At 31.6% G+C, this 24,396-nt stretch overlaps 1 protein-coding gene across 2 annotated transcripts in view; it reads right to left on the reverse strand.

The window, feature by feature from the left end:
• The window catches only part of GLS (glutaminase), a gene marked incomplete at both ends in the record, with an annotated part of 78,729 nt that overhangs the window by 22,676 nt on the left and 31,657 nt on the right, over window positions 1-24,396 (reverse strand). The window contains 8 exons of one of the 2 annotated variants that reach the window (XM_079710532.1): window positions 8,493-8,639; window positions 9,682-9,774; window positions 10,793-10,924; window positions 13,102-13,278; window positions 15,744-15,794; window positions 16,377-16,443; window positions 19,571-19,629; window positions 19,721-19,753. In XM_079710532.1, the coding sequence (XP_079566658.1) occupies window positions 8,493-8,639; window positions 9,682-9,774; window positions 10,793-10,924; window positions 13,102-13,278; window positions 15,744-15,794; window positions 16,377-16,443; window positions 19,571-19,629; window positions 19,721-19,753 (759 nt within the window). Of the gene's footprint in view, window positions 1-8,492; window positions 8,640-9,681; window positions 9,775-10,792; window positions 10,925-13,101; window positions 13,279-15,743; window positions 15,795-16,376; window positions 16,444-19,570; window positions 19,630-19,720; window positions 19,754-24,396 lie in introns of those variants that run through there. The other variant, XM_079710531.1, reaches the window with a different exon arrangement.

Genomic DNA, 24,396 nt, shown 5'->3' on the forward strand with positions numbered 1-24,396 from the left:
ACAGAACACTCAGCCCCGTCAATCCTAGAGTTAGAGAATTGAGGCAGCTTCCCTGTTTCTACAGATTGTAACCATCACAGGGGGAGGAACCTTGCCTCTTAGAGCAGCGCAGCATCTCCAACACCTAACATACTGCCTGAACAGTGTGTGTGTGTGTGTGTGTGTGTGTGTGTATGTAAATAGAAAAATAAAAAGAAAAGCAAAACAAAACTCAGAAATTCATGCCCACAGTATATCACATCAGGCTACCCACTCAGATCCTATGCCCAACCACCAGCACTCATTGATGCTATATAAGTCCAAAAAATACTAGGTAAACCAAAAGTTTCAATCTATTAAAAACTTCTGCAGAAGATCCCAAATTCTTAACTAACACAAAATTCTAAACCTCGTAATGGCAATGAACAAGAACTTTCACAAAGCAAAAACGGTAAAACACAATATGCAAACAGCAGCAGCTCTCTATCCAAAAGCCCCATATGTACAAGGTAAATGTATTAACATGCCAGTAAGTAGATCATTACATGACAAAGCCCAACATGTAAGGGATACCAAATAAACAACAGTGATGGTTCTGTGGCAGACATATATGGTGGATGTAAAATAAAATTGCACAACAGAGACAAAATAAAAATGAAAGCTTCTCCAGTTTTTATTACTTGGCTAAAAACACAGCAATTCGTTTTTTCTCCTTTGTTTCTCCTTTAGGTGAAAAAGAAAAAATGTCAATGACTGTTGTAACAGCATATTTTAGTTGAAACACTTCACAAATAGGTAATAGAAAGTTAAGCTCTACTTCCCTCCTCCTGAAAACCATTCTCTAAAGTTTCTCTTTTGGGTAAAAAGAGGAAACATTAAGGCAGAAATATTTTATTGGTTGATTAAAGAGGGTTAATAGTATCAGTCACCACAAGAATTTTAACAAAATCACTTGTCCTGCAACTTCAAAGGATGTCAATGAAGTTCCACTTTGCAGAAAATGTAACATTTATTCATTTCAATTCAAAGTAGAAACAGTATTATTTAGTTCATTTCTTTATTTAAGTTATAAATCTTGTGTATAGACCTGGACCCATAGATGCATGTATTCAAAGTTGATTGTAAAATAAATTACCAACAATAAGCTATATCATATTGAAAAAAAGTTTATACTTTAACACTTACGGATTAAAAAAAATATTTTAAATAGAAGTAGTGGCAAATGTCAACAACATTAAAAGATTTGGAAATGAACATATCAGCAATGTGAAGATTTGAAAATGAAAACCCATTTTACGAGCAACTTTGATATAATTTTTAAAGTTACCTCATTTTCAGCCAAAAATTAATTATGATAGGAAAGGGTGAAAAAGAAAGAATAGTCAAGATTAACAGATTTTGAGTTTTTCAATTAGGATCTTTAATTTTGAGGGACTATGAGAAAGAACAAAAAACAGACCTTGGATTGAGTTCAATAAATAATTTATATCACATCATTAATCTCTTTTAAATGGAAACAAGACTAAAGTTTTATGTTATCCCCTCAAAGGATGAATTGTAATGATCCTTAGCGATGATTCGTGAAAGGCATACACAAAATAATGAAAACTAATAATTCTAAGCTAAGGAAAAGTTTAACAAGAGGCTGAAGATCATGATTTTAATTTGGATCTTACAATGGAATGGCCCAAACATGAATAGTTATATTTGCATAACTGATGCTAATATTTCAGCATCATTCTAATTTTAATAGATACAAGGTGAAAGCAAGCAGAGCTTATTTGAACAAGAGCCAGTCACTTAAAAGTTCAGGTTCTCACCTATACAAACTTGTGGGGAGAAGAGCTTCCTAGGCAAGTTTAAATTTTGAGAAGAAACTGGTACTTTTTTTAAAGAGTAAAAATATTTAAGTTTTAACATTTAAGTCAACTAAGTCTTTTAAAAATTAATGCATTTCAAGAACAGCAATATACATTTACTTCATGAATAAAAAATAAAAATCCCAGAACTATGAAAAAGATGGATGCTAAGGACAAGACACAATAGAGTAATAGACAAATACAGAGCCTTATTCTGAAGCCACTCAAAGATCCAAACATCTAAAATAAAAACAATGTGCTGGGAAAAGCTAACCTGAAAAGAAAAAAAAAAAAAATTTTTTTTTTCCAGAAAACATTTGTTTAGAACTCCAATAATCTTTTGGTTACTTAAAATCTTTTTACTTATATATTTAGCCTAATCCCAAAGGAATTTAATTTAAAAAGCCAGTGGTGCAACATCTATTTTTAGAGTCACATTTCTGCTACTCTTCACTTTCTTTCAAAGGTTCTGGGGTAATGTTTTGGTTTTAGAACTACTGTATAATTGTGACATTCACTTCTAACTTTACTAGTCTTTATAAACATGGCATATAACTATATACTAGAAAAATACAATTAAGTAGTTTTAATAAACACTGATGGGATAATCAGTTTGCCAAATAACTTACAGTCATATTAACCAGTACTGCTAGTTATGCTTCTCAATAAAAAACCAACAAATAACTGTCCCAAAAAACATAAACCAACCCCATCAAAAAAGAGGAAATAAAAGTAAATACATTAATTGAGAAAGCAAGGTGCTACCTGGAAAAGAGGGCTGGGAGGAATGGGAGTTTGCACCAGATAACCTTTAAGATTACTTCCCAGCTCAACCATGTGATTCTAATAAATTACAAGATTACGGTAAATGAAAGAACATCAAAGATCTAGAAAGCATGAACTATGTTTTAAAAATAAAACAAATTCTTCAACTGTTTACAGGACATGAATTAAAATTATAACTAAGGGTTCCAAGTGGAATTGCTAGGCCAAAGAGATTTTCATTATATAAAGAAAAATCACCAGAAATATGAAACAGACATTTAAAACTGTCTCAGGTAAGAATTTTTCCTTTTAAAAGCTAAGCCCTCCAAATAGATAATTTTAATCATCTGATACATTAGGACTGAAAACATTTCAGCAAGGTAAATACTTGATGAAATAAAAATCATTATTTTTTATAATACTATATCCAGAAAAATCAGGTCCTCAGATATTAAAATTTGGCCTAAAAATAAGTATACCAAATTGTTCTCTACCACTGAGATTTTAACTAAAATGATTTCAAATTAGTAGATGAAATTTAGAGTTAGAAATCTAATAATAATAACCACAGTGTTATGAGATCAACTGCCAGAATTTGTCATTTCATTACTCTTTTCTATGAGCCTCCATACTGGACTGCTTTCAGAATTCATCAAAGCACTTGGAATCAAGGATCATCACTTGTTCACTTTTTTATTTAACCAAAATGTAACAGTTCCCAATAAGAAGTGTTTTGTAATTTATGCCAAAAATACCACGGACACCACCAGAAAAGCAATGTGCTAAGTGCTAATTAGTAGCCTATTCATTTTAATTAAAGGTCAATGGATCAGGAAGCCATTATAAAAGTTTTGATCAGTGCTGGTTTTACACATTTTACATATCTTAAAAATCTCTATAGCTACAACTTATTAAAATTACTAACAAATCTACAATCTACAAAACAGGTAAGGTTAACTAAGTCAACCTTAAAATAAATTTCCTTCCTTTCATATGCTCACAATATAAATTTAGAAAGGAATGTTTTAAAACCACAGTAATAAAATCAGTTCATTAAATAAAGATTTATCAGTCTACTTTTTTTTTTTTTTTTTTTTTTTTTTGCGGTTCGCGGGCCTCTCACTGTTGTGGCCTCTCCCGTTGCGGAGCACAGGCTCCAGACGCGCAGGCCCAGCGGCCATGGCTCACGGGCCCATCCGCTCCACGGCATGTGGGATCCTCCTGGACCGGGGCATGAACCCGTGTCCCCTGCATCGGCAGGCGGACTCCCAACCACTGCGTCACCAGGGAAGCCCTATTTAACAATTAAAAAAAAAAGGTACCTTTTCTATTACTATTTAAGTAGTTATGGACTCTAAAAAAGTCAAGTTTTGCCAGCTCTCTTTTATATTGGATAGATTTTTGCCCTAGATGACCTTATAGTAGTTTTAAAAGCAAAAAGTCCAGACTAAGACAGTGTAATTTCTAAATTTCTTCAATGTGCATTGTATGGTATTCCCATTAATAAACTACTACTGGGTCAGAAAGAGGGAGAAGAGGAGAAAAAGAATCTCTCCTAGTCCAGTTAAATTCTTTCCATTTCTAAACAGTGTAGAAAACAAATGTTTTAACTGTGTTACAATCTGAAATAAAAGTGGTTGAATTTGATATACTTGAATGTATGTTCATGTGTAATTTTGGGCTTGAATTCCATGACAGTGAATGGACTAAAGTAACCTGAATAAATGTGAGTAAAAATCTGAGGGATGGGCCATGATGAATCATAACAAGCCCCATCTCCAACATCTAGTTTTAATTAAATATTATATTTAATATAAAATGGTAAAGAAGGAACTGAACAGAAAGCATGTTACTTTAAAAAAATAAAGCATTCTATCATTTTCAAGACCATCATGGAGAAAAACAAATTTTTACAAATGAATAGCGAAGACTCTTAAAACTAAAAATTGTGCACAATTTTTAGAATAAAACTATTCCATAAAGTAAACTGTTCAAACTAAGAAGTACATTATTTTAAGTTGAATACAATCCTTCAATATATAAATTTTGGACACTACTTTAAAGTCAGCTTCCACATGAAATCTGATGTTCTTGCTTTCCCTTTTGTGGAGTTCTCCAATATCATTATTCTATTCTGACAGTGCTAGTAGTGAATGGGAGCAAAACAGAAACCACAAATCTTTAAAGGTAAATTGAACAAGTAAAATATGTTGTATTTTATAAATTCTGGGGCAGCAAAAATGTTCGAAGTTCTCTTACGACAAAACCTGGAATAGATCGATGAACCATTTACACATGACATACTATGTAAAAATAATTGCTGTTGATTTTTAGGCTATGGATAATGGACACAGATAAATATAAAGTTAGATAGACATCTATTAGATAAACACATAAACACATACAATGTATATAAATTATCAGGATACCGACTGACAATATCAGTCTATATCAGTGGTTCTTTCCACATACGTACATGCCTATGAAACTACACTGTCAGATCAAGCTCTGAGTTACCTCTCTGTTTCAAATGGATTAAAAACATCAACAACAAAAACAACCCCAAATGTGTCTTTAATAGCAAGTGATCACAAACTTACATATTGAATATACCATGACAATGGAACTGCCTATTTACTAATCCCAAAAGAACTTTATGAAAAAAGCCCACAGATAAATACAAGTTCCTGTAAACAACAGTATTTCCCCTTCAAAGAGTTTTTAAAACTTCTACAATATATTTGGGATGTCTTCTCTGGATATGAATGGAAGATTTCATCAAACAAAAACTTAAAGTACTGTATCTGACCTACAATGCATGTAACCTCATTATAATTTGGATCATGCTATGGAAATATAATAAGTTCCTTCTGAAAGTTAAATTCCTTAAAAAGTAGTTAGGGTGAATTTCAATATTACAGTTATTCTACTCAATATAGATTCTACTGAGACTGACAGTTCTATTCTAAAGCAATAATACTCCTTATTTGCTTTTAGCAACATGTTATTCCTACTCTGGACAACAGGTAAAACAACAATTGCACAGTGAATCACTGATATTCTTCCTCAGAAAGCAGAAAGAACCTGCAAATGGGGTAGTGGGTTTTTTGGGGTTTTTTTAAGTTGTCAAATGGAAAAACAACCAAAAAAATTGGGAGAAAAGTCTTTATTCAAATACTTCTAGTACAACCAATAGAAAATGTCCTCCCCGCAAAAAAAAAAAAAAACCCACCAACGCTATACTGCCTTAAAAAAAAAGAATCAAGTGAAGCCCTTGCGTATTTCTATACTTTCTCTTCACAGCAGCCTCAGAATTACCTAAAAATATAAAGCATTTAAATAATATCTTCACAAAGGATGACTTTTTAAGTTAAAATTTCAACTACTGTACTTAAACTGCTGAAGTTGCTTTCATAAAAAAAACCAATAAAATCAGCTTAAAATAAATTTATTGTACAATACAAAAAGTAGGTGTACTGGAAAATAAAAGGTACATTAATATACAAAGCAAATAAAAGAAAGCTAAATAACACAAATGGTTTAATCCAAACACTAAGATAAAATGCACAACATTTATGCTAAAAATAAAGTATTTCAGAAAGGATATGCATTTCAAATGAAATGTTAATGATGGAAAAAAAGGAAAAACAAATATGCTAACTTCAAAATGCTTGAATATCAAGAATCAGTAATGGCATAAAACATTAAATCCAACAATACTGGGTACTTTTCAAGAACTTTATTTGAAAAGATATTTAAAATACTGAAAGAATCAAAATAATGTCTTTCAATCCGGCAAAGGTTTTCCTTTTTTTTTTTTTTTAAATAAAGTTTGGGGGCCTATTCACAATGTCTTCCCTCTTCTTCCATTTATACCTTCCTACAAAAATTTCTGGATGCTCACCCTTAACAAGATTCTATAAACAAAGTAGCTTAGGTAACCCTACTTCATTGGTAAGTGTGTATTTAAGCCTTACCAACATAGTAAGTGGCACAAATTAACATAATTTTGAAATCTATACAAATATGGACACAATATGACACATTAAGTTTCCATTTTATAAAGTAAAACCTACCTCCAAATGAAACAGTAAAATGTAACAATTAGAGCACAGGGGGGAAAAAAATAAAGCCTGTTTTGCAAACTATAAATTTAGACATTCAGTTCTCCAAAGCACAATAGCTCTGTGAAACTAATTCGAATGACACTGTTCAAAGGTATAGCAGAGGTAAGGCCTTCAGCCACACCATTCTCATGTAAATGACCAAACCAGAAGCATCCAGTTAGGATATGCATCTGTACATCAGAGGAACACTGAATTAGCCATAAAATCCTTGGTAATATCCTCTAAAACCTAACGTATAATTATTTAAATATATGTTTAATACTTCAGTTAGGCCAAAAGACTTTTGACCAAGTTTGGAAAGGAACTTCTTTTCCTAATATCATAGTTCCCAAACTCATATAATCAAGACTTTCTATATCTGTATTTGCACTAGCATCTAAATCATCCAGGAAAAAACTTTTTGCTACACTACAATTACTTTTATAGACTTTACCCTACCACATGTATGCCATGATACTAAGAAACTATCAAGTTCTCCTTCTGACCTCACTCCTGCCCTCCAAAATCTTGAAGCTGTGGGGGAACTGTGGGGAGAACCAGAGAGGTATACAGAGGAAGGAAGAAGTGTGAATAGGTCCTACACAATTTTACAATCACTTTGCCAAGACTGACTTTAAACATTGTGAAATATTTGAAATTAGGTTCTATAGAACCTATAGTCCTTTTCTTAAAAACAAGTTTTGATTCTCAATATTGCATTTATATAACCGAACAAAAGGATTCAGATCTAACAGGCATTTTAGTAGCATACTAACTACCTTCAGACTGAATTCATTTCCTAAATACTCTAAAAGAATTCAAATAAAACAAACTTTATGAGATGTTATTATAATTTATCATAAAAGATTCATTAGCATTTGTGAAATTGTTAAAAGCTAAAAACCAAGATTCACCATTCATACTTAAATATAACATGGAAAAAGTTACGTGGATATTATGAAAATAAAATTGTTCAGGTAAACATTTCACTTGAAGACACTCCCTGTTGCTCCTTCTGAGTAACCATTATAGCTTTTAAACAATGAAACATGTCATATTATATCTGAAATTCTTTGGCTGGAATGCTTTAATAACATAAGACACTCCTGTACATGACAATTCTGACAGAACAAAGGAGTTGCAAAGTGAAAAAGCAAAGACATTTTAAAGTGTTTGATAAAATTTTAAATAAATTTTTAAAACTTTAAAGCCAAAAAAAAAAGTTAAAGCCAATCTATTACTAAAAATAGCATAATATCTTAAGCTAATTTTGTAATCTACTGCTATAGTAAATAATTTGGATTTTATTATTGTCTTTTTATTTTTGTATTTAGCACAGAAATACTTTCTATTGCTACTAGAGACATCATGTCAGTTTTAAAACTGGAAAAGAAAAAAACAAAATGGATGAAATTTATGATTTCAGTATGTGGGTTTCAGAACCAAGAAATTACAAATTTCTGTTACTATTTTAAAATGGGATTATCTGACTGCATATATAGTTAAAATTTTAATTACACTAAGAAAAAGTTTTAAGAAATTTTTCCTTTCATTTTTTTAAAATAAAGCAAATTTGCTTTATTTACTTATAAATACTTTTTAAAAGACTGACAAATCGACCTTTTAATCTATTAACTTTACACAAAGATTAAAAAAAAAAAGCTTTATGGCTCCAGCACCCACGGTTGAGAACACAAAAAACTCAAATAAATATAGTATGCCAGAAAACTAAAGATGTTTGAAAGGTTAAATGAAGAACATTCTGAAACTAGAACCCATTTCTTTAGCTTTTCTCTCCCAGACTCTCCATTCTATATACTACAGTTGTAGAGATGTCCTCATTTGACTCAGGTGACACTTTTTTCCATACTGTCTCTTTTAAAGCAAGTTCTTGTTGGAGACTTTCATAGTCCAATGGTCCAAAGGAATGCTAGTTGTTCAAGCAACATACATAATTTATTAGTGCACTTGAGTGAAGAAAGGTCCAAGCTATAAAACGGTATTTTTCAATGAATGTTATTAAAATCTGTTAACATTTTCACCCACCACCATCTGATGTTTTGCTCCATGTTACTCATGTTGATGCCCATGGAAATTTCTATTCTGTCGGCTTTGCATAATTCTCATATATTATCAGAAGTTACTCTGATTGGAACTAACGATAGGAAAATTTACTTAGTATGTGTTAAAATTTTTTTCTACTTATAAGTGCTTCATACATATTAGTTTCAAGTCTAGTTAGGTAATTTTACTCTAAACATTTTCCATTTGGGATGCAAAGAAATATAGATTCAAAACAAGTCCTTTACTGCAGTGAACAACAACGAAGACAAAAAAAAATCTTGTTCCTGGAATGTGAGCCCTGACTCCTTTAAAAAGGAGTATATATGTGCAAAAATATGAAGCCAAACACACTGATAATAAACAAATATTACCTTAAAATAACAGTGTCAGGAATATTGCATTAAATATTGCATTTCTACAGAAAAATCTTCATCTATGGTGACCTATAAAACTTACTATGAAGCTTTGTCAGGTCTCTCACTAATACTATAATCCTTTCCCATTTACATATCCATCCACATCAAAATAAACTTCAATTTAAGACTATAACTGACAAATATTAAGAGTAAAAACAGGCTTTCTCTTTATAGCATGTAGCACTTTCCAATTTGTCTTCTTTTAACAGAATCAATTTTTTTAAATATTGCTTAAAATAGCAGAAAAATGGGGGAAGGGAGAAACCCCTGCTCCTAGGCTAACCAGTTCCAATTTAAATAAAACAGTAATATTTAATATCTATGTACTATCGGTCCAGGATGATAATGTCAACAATTTTTTTACACTCATTTGTTATTAGTAAAGATATGAGGCCACTAACAAACTAAACTAAGTTTTACTTAAACTGGTGAACCTCATTTTCTCTCTCTTAAAAAAAATTACATAGTAATCTAAATAAGAATTTTGCTTACCCTTTGATCACCACCTTCTCTTCGAGGATCAAGTTTTTTTGCAAAGTGTCTCAAATTATCATAGTTATGGAAATTACACAGAGAAACAAGATCCTATAATTAAACAAAACAGGTATAAGAAACTGGCTAGTCACTGGCTATTGTTTTTTCACATTTTAATAAATTACACTAATACTGTCCAACTTAACTACTATCTCATGGAAAGGACCACTGCATGTTAATAAAGCAGCATGATACGTCAAGAAGAGAAATGAAGTCAGAATAAGAAGACGTGGGTTACAGATCTTGAAAACACTGCTTACTAGCCTGACCCTAGGGCTCCGCCACTCAAATTGTTTAACTGTCGTTTCCTGTAAAATGGGCATTATAATAATAGGCCACATGAAATAATTTTTCTATCAAATAACTATAAAGCTGCACAAAAATATAAAGAAATATTCTGGTTATAATCTATTTTAATCTATAAGGAAACCAATGTCACTCTCTAGTTTTTGTAAAATATGTAAAACTGAAAAATAAATTGGAATTTTAATTGAGAAAGTCTGCAGAAAAAATTATACTTAGTGCAGACTATAGGAAGTAGTAAATGTAAATAAAACCAGAAGATAAAATATTAGCAAGACTTGGGTAACAACAAAAAATACTGAACTAGTTAAGAGTAGTAATAATTTTAAATTGTAGTACTTATGTCCTCAAAAAAAAAAAAAAAGACTTTTAAAGGTAGTTTATGGATAAAGATATTCAACCATGCAGATTAAAGATGACAGTGTAAACTATAATAATCTTTCATTTATGTTGGGATTTAAATGACTTCTCCAAGTTTAATATCTTTTGCTGAGCTTTCGGAAACTGAAAACTAATTATAACTATGAAAATTAAAATATGAGCATCAAACAAATGTAATTTGTAATTAGTGACGATGATTATATGGGAGCTGTGTGGTGGAGGCAATTTAAAGCTCCTTTATGAACATGTCCATGGCTACCGAGTAACTGACAGACTGGCAATGAGAGTGCCAACAATCAATAAACTCTGGAAATGAGTAAAAAAGTAGAATCATCAGATGGCTCAACTTATCTGATCATTATTTTCATTAAGAAAATATGCTTACGTGACAGAAGTGAATTCCCTTAACACTGTTGCCCATCTTGTCCAGGGGAGGAGACCAGCACATCATGCCCATGACATTGGGGACAACTAAAAGAATGCCCCCAGCAACTCCAGATTTTGCAGGAAGACCAACCTGAAAATAATTTGAAAAAAATGGACATTCATGTTAACATTTTAAAATAAGAAAAGTTATGTCCAACAATAAGGGAACTGGTTAAAATATTATGGTATATACATCCATATAGAATTCCAACATGAAAAATGTTGTAGATATGTATTTATCAACATGTTTATAATATAGTAAATGAAAAGAGTTATAAAACAGTTGGGATATATTTAAATATAGGAAAAAATTTGAAAGATATACTCTAAGGAATTAAAGTAGATTACATCTAAATTGTGGGGCTATGCACATTTTTATTTTATTCTTTTTGACTATATTTTCTTATTGTTTTATAATAAACATGTATTGCTTTTAAGTATGAAGTGATTTTCAAAAAATATTTTATGACTAAAACAATGAGAAATTATCTCTTCTTAGAAGATTCTCTATTGTATACTGGCAGGGAAATTCTGAAGAATAGAAATAAGATGGTACTAATTCAAATTAATCCTCTTCAAAACACTTAAGCTTACATTATGTAAAATTTGACAACAATTATGATAAAAGACAAAATTAATGTCATCAGGGCAGTGTTCATTAATGGCTTACTAACCATTCAGACCTCTTACTAGTAAGAAGTAATCTTGCACAAAAGTAACAAAACAAAATAATCACCTGAATGGGACCTACCAATTTACAGGGAATACCAGGGACAAAGGAAGGGACGTAATAAGCAAAATCAAAACTCTAAGAAACTGTACAGGAAAAAATGACAAGAAAAAAGAGGTTAAGGGGGAGACTAAAGATTTAAAAAATAATAATAGAGACACAACCAACCACACTGTATGGCCCTTATTTATAACCCAAGTGAAACAAATTGTAAAATAATAATTAAGATAATACAGATAATCTGAATATTGACTAAATATTTTTTAAAATGTATTTTATTGAAGTACAGTTGACTTACAACGTTGTGTTATTTTCTGTTGTACAGCAAAGTGATTCAATTATACATATATTCTTTTTCATATTCTTTTCCATTATTGACTAAATATTTTGATGATATTAAAGATTAAAATTCTTTTCAGATTTTTATATATAACAATGGTGCTGTGTATTTTTTAGAGTCCTTATCATTTAGAATTACATACTGAACTATGAAAAGGGTGGGGGAAGTAGATGTAATATAGATGAAACAAGATTGGTCATGTATTGATAATTACTGAAGTTGAGCGACGGGTAACTATTTATTTACTTTTATTGAAGTATAGTTAATTTACAATGTTGTGTTAGTTTCAGGTATACAGCAAAGTGATTCAGTTATACATACATATATATTTTTTTTATTTTTTAGATTCTTTTCCCTTATATGTTATTACAAAATATTGAGTAGAGTTCCCTGTGCTATATACAGTAGGTCCTGTTGGTTATCTATTTTAAATATAGTAGTGTGTATATGTTAATCCCAAACTCCTAATTTATGCCTCACCCCCTTCCCCTCTGGTAACCATAAGTTTGTTTTCTATGTCTGTGGATCTATTTCTGTTCTGTATATAACTTCATTTGTATCATTTTTCTTTTAGATTCCACACATAAGTGATATCATATGATACTTGTCTTTCTCTAACTTTAAATGCATCTATTTTTCTATTTTTAAAATTTTCAAAATAAATTTTTAGGGCATTATGACTAGACTAGACATAGAATGAAACAAGAAAAGTCTATAACATTTCACAAGTGGCAAATGCAAAACAGAGCTTAAAGGAGTATATTTTTGTTAAGTTTTAACTTTAATATACTTTAAGTCCTTTAAAACACCTATGGCTGTAACCAAAGATGTTAAACATCACAGTTATGCACTCCCGAATTTAAAGAATTCCTGAGGTATGTAATCACCATAATATTAAACATTTGCAACTAAAAGTAAAGTCTGTACTAAGCCTGTACAGTGAAATGCCTTAAAAATAAGTGATAAGGTTCTATAAATTAAACTTCAAGTTCTTAAGAACATGTCGTAGACTGCTTAACTCTATTTCTTACCAATTCTGTAACAAATTAACCTTGAAAACAAGCCTCTCTCTCAAAAATTAATGTACAGCTCTAGAAGCAAAGTTCAAACTGTATTTTTTTTTTTCAAACTGTATTTTTAAAGGAACTAGTCCAGACTAGTTTCCTGCCAGAGAAATTAAGATTAAACAATTACTTACATGGAAAGCAAACTGCCCCGAGAAATCATACATGCCACAGGAATGCATCAAACTGAGTGTATTTCGAACTGCTTCAGGACTCAGTACTCTTTCACCACTAATTGGGCAGAAGCCACCATTAGCCAGTGTTGCCGCCATCACACTAGCTGATTCACACGTTACTTCAATGGAGCATAGCTAAAAGGAAGAAAAAACTAAATTCTGAAAATTTAGGCTCACATTATTTTTAGTAGTACAGTTGACCTCTAAGATAATCTGTGTCATCTGGTATTTCATACAGATCTGAAATATTTCTTCCAAAGGGATAACTTGATGACATAGAAAGATTTAAATGTGAACAATGTTCTAGCCCCTTTAAGGTTTATCCTAATTTGCCCAGTTTTTCAGTCTTTTAATGGCAGACCTAAGATAGGAAGAGCCAGCTCCTAAGCACTAAGATTTGTAATTGCCTCATGTGATATTAATGTGATATTCAAATTTGCTTAAATAGTAATGCTTTCTGTAGGATAGACAAACATAATTATTTTTAACTCAACAGGGAAAAAAGAGCCGAGATCTATTTTTAAAATAAGGCAACATTCATCAGTATTATGATAGCTAGCATCTACATGAGAAACTGCTACTTTAAGAAAAAATTTACTGACATCTTGCCTGTAACAAAGCTCAGCATCGCCATACGGCAGCATGCAAAGGACTAAAGGAAAAAAATCTAAGACAGTTCTAGCCTACATGTTCTGTGTGCCTAAAACCAAAATGTTATATTTGAAAGCATTTATTAACATTCAAATAGTTATTTGATATTGACTATGGGTGCCAGATATACTATAATGAATGAAAAAAGCGAAGTCCAGGTACACTGTAGGGTGAAATTTTTGCATTTCAATATAATCAAAATAATGGAAATAGTTTACCACACCAAACCCAAATTTACCCATAAAACTAAAACAATAAATAAATGCTCTATTTTACTTTTCACTAACAGTAACCAAAACTGAGAGGAAAGTGGAAGAGAAGGAGAAGGTAGGAAGTAGGAAGAAAAAGACATGACAGTTCTCAACTTATAATTTCCTCTCTCATACCAAGATCTTTAAGAGGCACAAAGGGGGTTGGAAATAGCAGTAAGGAAACTAACTAACTGCAGTGAATTTGAAAACTGATTAGGAGCCACTTTCTGACTGACTTCCACTTTTGCCTCTTTATGTTAAAATCCCTTCCCTATTTCTTCAAAACTACAGAATCTACTTATTATACGGACCCACATAGCAAAGACTTATAGTACAGGTGATTTAATTATAAAAGGCTTTCTAAAAGAAGTAAGATTTAAACTCCAATGACCAATTCCTACTTTATAATTAGTATTAACAGAAATTTTGTTTGTCATAAGGTGACACACTTCCAATTTGACAAATCGCAATTTAAGAGTACCCTCCTGGTAGCCTGACATATGTTCAGTGAGATGCAGCCCTTCTCCAAAAGAGCAAGTACGTTTTCTATGGCTGTCTCTTGATTTTTGCCCTGAAGTATAGAAATTTCACAGTAGATTAGTAGCACCTAAGCTATGACAGCCAAAGTTAAATACGTGTACCAAAGGAAAAGAAACATTAACATATGGAAGAAATCCATATAGGCTAGGGAAAAAATAAGGGACACTGGATAAAAAGTAAATATGACACTGTATTTCATATAACATTTTATAGGTTCAAAGGAATTTCACATACATCTCATGTACTTGTCCAATGTAATGCAGGAAGTTAGGCCAAGCATATGCTACAGATAATGAAACCAGGGTTCAGTAATTGAAACTAAGTCACATGGCTAAAACGTAGCCAGGTTAGACTGATTTTCTATTGATAGTCTGGATTCCCAATTCATAGTTCTTCACAATGGGCAGGTGACAAACTGTGACCTAGACTTCCATCAAATCTACTCATTATCAACTTTCCTTATATATCCTTTACAATTACTAAAAGGTTACCTTAAAAAGCAAAGGCAGGCAATGTAAGGTAAAACAGAAATTAACAGTAATTAATTTTTTACTACGTAGCTTCACATTACAAACTCATCAGAAGCACCAATGGCATTAAATCTGTAAGAATGAATTGAACTGAAAATATGGGGGGAAGAGAGGGATGTCCAGGAAGGCTATCTTGAGTTCTATACCACAGAAGATTATGTAAATGGACCCCTCCCCCATGAATATGGAAAGCTACTCTAACTTTTTAGAAAATCCATTATGTGACATTGTAGAAATGAACTAAACAAACTGAGAAAATGCCACTTTAGAATGTTGAATATGAACCTTCTGATAAAGAAACAAGTAACTCCTTCAAACAAAATTTTAAAACTAAGAAAACAGAGCTCGGTTTATAATAAAGAGAAGCCAGTTGCTGGAGCTGTACATTATTTTTCATACTTCTTAAATATAATATTTTTATAGAAAAAAACATTTCCCTGTTACATTCTGAGACATCACTTTTTAGGAGATACAGACATGAGACTGCCTTTAACAAGGACATTTTTTCGAAAGTCAACGGGAAATGTATTTTCTCTCTGCCTAAAGCCAAGATTTCAGAGATATCTATATTCTGCAAAATGTGACACACCCATTTATGTACATAATTCATACAGTTAAAATAAATTACCTGGAAATAGAAGTCTAATATACCAACCATGTCTGTGCCTTCTGGAAAACACTGAAAAAATAGAAAGGCAATTAAAAATATAGGCACACAGCGAAAAAAAAATGCACACAAGTAAAAGATACATGGAGATTAAATTTAAAATATACACACGTTTCATTCTAATTGAGAACAAAATAGCACACAACCTATAAAAGGGTGCAAACATGAAATAATGAAGAATAAATCAAAATTACACCACGTAATTATCTAGATTTCTAGATACTAGTTTAACTGGCAATGATAAACTGATTCATAATTCATGAACCAAGTTACTAGACCAGCCACTTAAAATTTAAAAATCAAGTGTAACCAGCAATAGCCAAGCATTATGCTTTTGAAAAATGGGCCAATCCTTAAGCAAAATTTGCATTACTATAACTAGTCAAATATTTGAATACTACCAAATACAAATTGCTTGAATATTAACACTTTGATAGTATTAACTCAAGAGTGTTTTGCAAAAACCTCTGCACCTTAGTCATAGGTAGCTGCTTAAAAGCTATTGTTGAGTTTTATTATACTTCATGTACTTTAATAAAATTTTTTATTTAATAAATAAAAGAATAATTTGAAATAGAAACAGAATTTAAAAACCTTTTTTTCTTTTAAGTAATATCCTATTGCAAAATTTCGATCTCCACTTTCTCTTTCAGACTGAAACCTAAAAGAAAAAAAAACATTTGCTCCATTTATTTACTTTCTGTAAAAGCATGATTGTTCTGTAGGTTAATTTGTATAGCAAAGTGCAGTATAAAGAACACTGACCTAAGAGTCAAGGCTGCTGGGTTCCAGTCCCAGTTCTGTCAACAGGTTAGCTATGTGGCCTTGGGCAAGTCATTTAAGTAACAATTCTTTCTGCCTTAATTTTCTCAGCTGTAAAAGGACTGAAATGAACTAGGTCCTTCCTAGTCTTCATATTTTGTGAATAAAGAAGCTAATTTTTAAATTATCAAATATTCAACTGTTAAAATTTACTACTAATTACAGACTCTACTGACTCCCCCCAAAAGTACACTAAATCGTCAATTCCAACTGAGAGAATCTATGGAAATTTCACTGAGAGAGACATGAAATGGACCTTACAGCATTTGCTGGATTAATAAATTTCTGGGGGAAGTCTAGGAAGTGAAAAATATTATACAGCATGAACAAAGTTATAAAAAACAGGACTTCATTAAAGAATGGCAAATATTCTGATGTATCTCGGAAAACAGTTTCATGGAGAAGAGTGGAGAAATACCAAACCAACAAAGGAGACTAGGACCAAATTATCAAGACTGATAAATGCTAAAAAATGTAATGGCTACTGATTACCTACAAAATGAAAGCTTGAAGGCTTTCAAACAAGTTACCTTATCAGATCTACATTTTAGAAGGATAACTGACATCAGTTTGGGAAAAGGGAAAAAGAAAGGATGAATGATATTATTAGAAGACTACTGTAATGAGAGCTATAGGAAGCCTTAACTTAGGTAGTGATGATAGGAATGGAAGGAGAGGTATGATCAAACATGAGAGCAGTGGACAAGTCTTCTGACCTAATAGGAAAGAGGATAAACGGGGTAAAGTTTGGTACAAAGCCTAGATTTCTAACGTAGTCTACAGAAAGGATGGCAATATCAACTGACATTGGGATCCTTAGGGCAACAAGCAGTTTAGTAAGGAAGAGAATGAGTTTTGATTTAGACAGATTTTATCTGTGGTACATTTGAGAGCTCAACCTATAAGAGTTCAGAAGGGGGACTTTCCTGGTGGCACAGTGGCTAAGAATCCGCCTACCGATGCAGGGGACACGGGTTTGAGCCCTGGTCCAGGAAGATCCCACATGCCGCAGAGCAACTAAGCCCATGCGCCACAATTACTGAGGCTGTGCTCTAGGGCCCGCGAGCCACAACTACTGAAGCCCACATGCCTAGAGCCCATGCTCCACAACAAGAGAAGCCACCACAGTGAGAAGCCTGCACACTGGAACAAAGAGTAGCCCCTGCTCACCACAACTAGAGAAAGCCTGCGCGCAGCAACAAAGACCCAACACAGCCAAAAATAAATAAATTTAAAAAAAAAAGAGTTCAGAAGGCTGCTGCTAAAAGAGGAACTGTGTGTGACACTCTTCTTATTATTGATCAGGGGTGGACAGCTCCTTCTAACTGCACATTTTAATATTTCTATGGTCGGAAAAAAAATGCTGGATATGGAAAAGTTCTTGGAAATGAACTTGTCATACTTTAAAAAAAAATCAATATAGTATAGATAAAGTACTAACAATTCAGCAGTGATCACAGTGCCTACCACATAGTTCTGTTCATCAAACATTGTGTTCAGTACTTACTATCCACTAGATAACAGGAATACAGAAATGAATTGGAAGATACTCTATCCAGGTCTTAAGGAAGTCAGAGTCTAATGGTGATGACGAGGCAAAAAGAGACAGAATCATAGAATAAGTTCAATAAAATATGGTAATATGAGAGCACAGAAGGAAGGTGAGATGAGATTCATAAAAAACTTCCTGGAAAAGATCCTTAAGCTGACCAATAAAAGCTGGTAAGGCAGACAACGTGAAATACAAAGCATCACCTAGTTTAGTTTTCATGCCAAAACTGCTTAAGCTTTATCTAATCACAAGGAAACAATCAGAGCTACTCAAAATAAGGAATGTCTACTACAGCCCATGGGCCAGATGTGGCCCATGCTTTTATAAATAAAGTTTTTTGGAACACAGCCTCATAGTGTTTATTGCTTGCTTTCCTACTGAAACAGTGGAATTGAATAGTTGCCACGGAGAACATATGGCCTCCAAGTACAAAATATTTACTATCTGGTCCTTCACAGAAAAAGTTAATTCCTGTTCTATAAGACAAATGGTTGGTACTCTTCGAAAAAAGCCAGTTAGTAAAATTTTAAAAAGGGTCTATCTAGGGTAGGGGGACTGTTCTATTTTAAAAAGACAAAAAAGACATAACAAACGTTATGCATGACACTGATTTGTTCCTGAAAAAAATAAAGGCCATAAAAGGCATTTATAGGACAGTTGAGGACATTTATATATTGATTAATATATTTTAAAATTAATGTTAATGTTCTTAATAAATGTGTTGCTGGCATTGTGATTATAAAGGAGAATGTCCTTATTCTTAGCATACACATGCTGAGTAATTTAAGGGTGAAGTAGCATGAGGTCTACAACTTAACTTCAAACAGTTCTGGGGAAAAAAAAACCCCACATACATGTATATTTACACATATGTACATGTATATGTATGTAGAGATACACACTTGTTTTAAACTGTCCATCTAAAGAGAGAAAGGTTGAGAAAAAGCAAATGAGACAAAATATTAATCAGAAAATATAAGTGAAAGATATCCAGATTTTCATATTTTGTCTTTCAACTTTTCTGTAGATTTGCAAATTTCAAAATAAAAAGTCAGGGTAAAAATCAAGTTAGCCAGGCACAGAGAGATTATCAGAGGTAAGACAGTATTATAGGCAAAGAGAAAATTGAAAAAATGCCAGTCACTTAAGGTAAACTTAGGGTCTCTTCTAATTCTATGATTTCCAACAAGAAGTTTATCAAAACTAGTTAAAGCATTTTAAGTGTCCTCCCTCAGGTAATTTAGAAATCATACATTTCTCTCTAATGACCAAATTCTAATTATTTATTCACTGAAGTATACATACATGGAGTCACAAAACAGTATTTAAAATAAAATTCTATAATCTAGATTTTTAAAATTAATTTCAAGAGATCTGACCTATCATAAAAACCTAAATCATAAATCAGACTCACGTTGCATTACTGAATCCAACGTACTCATTACCAGCCATCTTATTCAAAAACTGCATTACCTATAAACCAAAATTAGAAAGTATTTTTAGTAATCAAAAAAAACAAACATAAAAAATGTAGCATGAAAACTGAATTCTATATTGTACTTACATAGTCAAATTTTTCAGCATTATTCACTCCTTGCTGCAAAGAAATGAGACATAAATATGTTAATATAGGGCCCCACCCCAGTTAAGCTTTAAGTGAATATAATATCAAAATTCCAAACTGCTATCATTATAATTAATATACTGCACATTAGTACTTTTAAATCTAGGAAATACTTCTAAGGTAATTTAATATTTACATAAGCTTTTTTTTATATGTTCTTACATTAACACCCATATGTTGAGAATGGATCTGAATTACAAAGGGAATGCTTTATTTTAAGTATAACTTTTCCCAACCCAAAGTTACAGAAGTTTAAATATAAGCTCCTCAAACCCCCTTATCCTTCATAACACCACATAATCTGCTAGAATGTATGTTATTTATTTAATTTCACATTTTAAAAAAACTTAAAATAAAGTTTTACCCTTAGCAAAGAATTAGGTATATATAAATTATGGTTTTCAATTAAGAACAATCTACTTATATTTCTAAAATAAACTTAAACCAGTATTAGAGTTAGAAAATGAGTTATGTTGCAAAGCTATCTTTTACAATTCTAGTATATGTAAACATTCTGGATACATTTTACTAATGTAGAGAAAGCTCTACCTTTAATATCTCACTTGTTACAACAATACTTGAACTAAAAAAATTATATTTCATAGTCTAAAAAAATCAGCTACATTTGTATTTAGCATTATGCCGATTCAGAGTATGGAAGATGTATTGTTTCATCACTTCTATTTCTGACATGTTAGCTACTGCAAATGTCAACAGGAAAAACCTATGTAATGTAGATCAGTTCAAGTAGCCAAATGGTTTCATTTTACCTCGGCGAAGTTTACAAAGCAGTAAGTTGTAGATCTGAAATCAAACGTATTAATTGGTGATATGCACCCAAAAGAAACAATACATCTCTAATTTTTAAAACAAGTTTAAAATGAAGTAATTTGACAACTAAAAATGTAAAAACGAAAATTTTTAACTTTACCCTCAAAAAACCCAAAACAATACACTTTAAAATTTTATTTGGTGGGGGGGGAACTTGTACCAGAGTATTATTTAATTGAATAAAGCCAGGTTCATTATCCACTTTACAAGTGGATTAGGATGTGGCTGATAATCTGTGAAACCCTACAAATCAACTTATTTGAGAAAGAATGTGCAATCATATACACAATCAGTAGCTGGAAAGAACACACTATTTCATCAAAATCAGGCATTAACAAAGTTTAAACAAGTTAAGAATAATTTAGCTACAACCATATAGTAATCACTATCTATGTATTTTCTCTAAAGCGTCCTTTGACATATTTTTAAGTTTTCTTTCTTTATAATACACCAGAAATCAAAATGTAGAAATGTAACTCCAAAGCTGTTCAATGAAAAATAATTAAAAGAAGAAATTACCAACTTCATTGAACTGTTGCAGTTGTCAAAATATTCCATAGATCCTAATGCTGTAAAATATGTAACAACATTTAAACCACAAAAACCTTTTTAACCTTTGAAAAAGCACAAAAAAACAACTCTTTTGGAAAAGGATGTCAGCATTTGCATTGGGATGTCACATGGATAATTACTGGTTATACAATTAATCAATGTAAAATAAACAAGTTATACTTGAACTTTCATTCTCTGACCTAAACTGTACCCTATAAAACTAATACAAATGTTCTTTGTTTAGCTGTCATGTTTAATTTTTAAAAAACCAAAAACCGTCTCAACTCTTGACTATGGTCACATTCTTGGTCTACTTTGCAGCATACTAAATTAAAGTACAATTAGGTTTTACTTCTATGCTATTTTAAAGAAACAACTGGCATCTATCAATGTCTATCATATAACATTTTGGGTAAGCTACTTGAAATGTGCTGGCAGATTATGTAAATAGGCAAAATAAAATATTTGAATGATTGTGTTGACTCAAGAAAGTCTCTACTCAAAACTTCCCAATTTAAAGGTAAAAGTACTTGCTTAATGTTTCTTCTTATTATCTACCTAGAAAGAGCATTTAATTGAAGTCAATAAAATATATTCCCCCCTGTAATCTCTTCGAAAGATTTCATGTACCCCAGGGATATGTGGGATTTAGTAATCATTATCAGATGTCACATCATTTTAGTTTTGAAAAATTTACAGTATAAAGTTTATGTGCAAAGATGTTAGAAAAAAACACACATACACATACCAAATAACCTAGAGTAAATGCCCCCAGCCCCTGCACCGCCCTGCCAAAGCAAAAACACAAACTGTTAAAAAAAAAAATCATCATTTCTCCAGTAGTGTGGTACAGAGGGGTGAAGGAACAGATGTTATGAAAACTGAAGCCAGGAATAGGTAGATGGGGGATGGTTATACTTTTCGGTTTATTTTGTGAATGTTTGAAATTTTTCATACAAAATTAAAGGAAAAATGTTTGCTAATAATTTTGCACAGTAATTACAAAACTGTTCCTTTAGAATATTTTCTTCTTTTTTGAAATAGTAAATGATTTTTAATTAGTTCATGTATCAGTGGATATTTTCTATTGCTAGAATAGAAGTTTAAATTCTCTTACTATTCTAAATTTTTACAGATGTACAAGTTGAGAAATCCTGCTGACAATAGATGAGTAGATGGAAATAGGAAAGACTTTGTTATGGCAATGTACACAATCCTTTACACATTTATCTCACTACATACAAAGGTCACACAGCAAAATATACCCTCAAAAACTACACTTAATGCTCTCATTAACTAACAACTTGATCAGCCCCTCTTTCCATTTTGTTGAAACCAAAAATCTGGAAACAACCTGGTATATAAGATTTGTTCCCAGTCACTACAGTGATTACAGTGATTCACATCCTCAATACCATGACCACAATATTTCAAAATGTTCTCTTTTGATGGTGCCCAAGACGTTTTTACAACCTGAAGCAGTGCACCACAGTAAAATTTAGGACATGAGAAGCATATACGTTTTGGAAAATGGGAGGAAACCTAAACCAAAGGCAGGTTAATTTTAAGAAAGGCACATATGCAAACAGATTTAGAAACTGATAGTCTTAAAACTATCAATGCCTCTTTATCTCTTGGAAAAATATTCCCATGCCCAGGGATATGTTTATTTCAGTTTTAAGTCACTGCACAAGTATTATTAGATATCACATTATTTTAATCTTAAAATTACAGTAATTTATATTAAGTATGGTAGGAAAACTTAAAGATAAACTGGACAAAATACAGTTACCAAAATTTCTAACCCATTTACCACATGACTTTTAAAAAGCAAACCATGTGGTTTGTTTGAAAAGGTTAGTAATCAGACCTTGAGATTAGAAAATTATACAAATTTATTTTTCTATAAGCATATCTATCAAGTTAAAGAATTTACATAACTTTGAGGAAAACTTTTATGAATGAAAATTTGATAAAGAAGCACTGAGTTTTAACACTGGCTATTAAAAGAATTAATAAGTATACTGGAGTAGTTTTATAACCTGTTTATACAATATACTCATGAACTGAATCATGTATTATACATCACAACACAGGTGAAAATATCACTATTAACAGGGACATGTGCCAATAAATTTAATATTAATATGACTAATTTAAAGTCAATGCATTAATCACAGTTATTTTGTAAGTAAATCACTTGATTCCATTCATAAAGTATGGAGGTGTAGAAGCAAATTGAAAATTAGAAATCATAGAGGAAAAAGGTATCGAAGAGGCAAAAAGAGGTAACTAAAAATGATTTTACAAAACACTTGGTTTAATCTCTCCAAAGAAAATGCTTTAAAGCTAAATAATACGTGAGAATTAATATAAATATTACAGGTGAAAAATGTTCTAAATCTAGTATTTTCATAGATTAGCCCTAAAAATAAAGTAACAAAAAAGGGAATTCTGTTGACAAATTACCCGCCTTTTATTTGAGAAAAAAAACCCTCAAGCACATCAACTGATATAATCATGAAGAACTGATATAATCATGAAGTAAATAAGCCAATATAATCCTTTCTTATGAATGTTACCAAGTTCAAGGCATCATTCATTGCTCCCCAGAGCCACAAACTGCCTTAAAAATGTGGCTTATAAGCATGTGTAACAGGTGATTGCTAACATAACCAAACTGAACATTACACACATATTAACTAAATTTGTCTTGATTTTTTAAAGGAGCATGATTAAATTATTTTTTTGAAAAAGATAGGAAAAAACCTCCAATATTTTAAATTCAAAAATACTTCTGATTAAAAAAAAAAATCAAGTCCTTCAAATGACAAAAACCAGAAACTACCATCAGAATAGACACAAACATAGAAGACAATGTGACTTACTCTTTATCTTAAAATTAAAAAGAGAAGTGTGACAATTATAATATGTTGTCCTCATTTTTCCACTCCAGCCCTCAAGTTATTAGAAGATCTTAACTTTTAAACTGAAACTAGGTGAGATTAAAAAATTAGGTAAGGATGCTGCTATTTCGTCCAGAGTAACTGTGCTTTCAAATTTATTTTTACTCTTTCCTTTAAATCAAGCAACCACATTATCATCATCAAATAAAATCAACTGCAGCAAAAAGTATTCCTTTAAGTTTAGCAGCTACCACAGAGAAAGAGAGAGGAAGTATAGTACCTTCATGGTTTTTTAAGTACAAAAATGACATTTGTTTTTATGAAGGT

The sequence above is a fragment of the Hyperoodon ampullatus genome (assembly GCF_949752795.1).
Source record: "Hyperoodon ampullatus genome assembly, chromosome: 8".
Lineage (NCBI taxonomy): Eukaryota > Metazoa > Chordata > Mammalia > Artiodactyla > Ziphiidae > Hyperoodon > Hyperoodon ampullatus.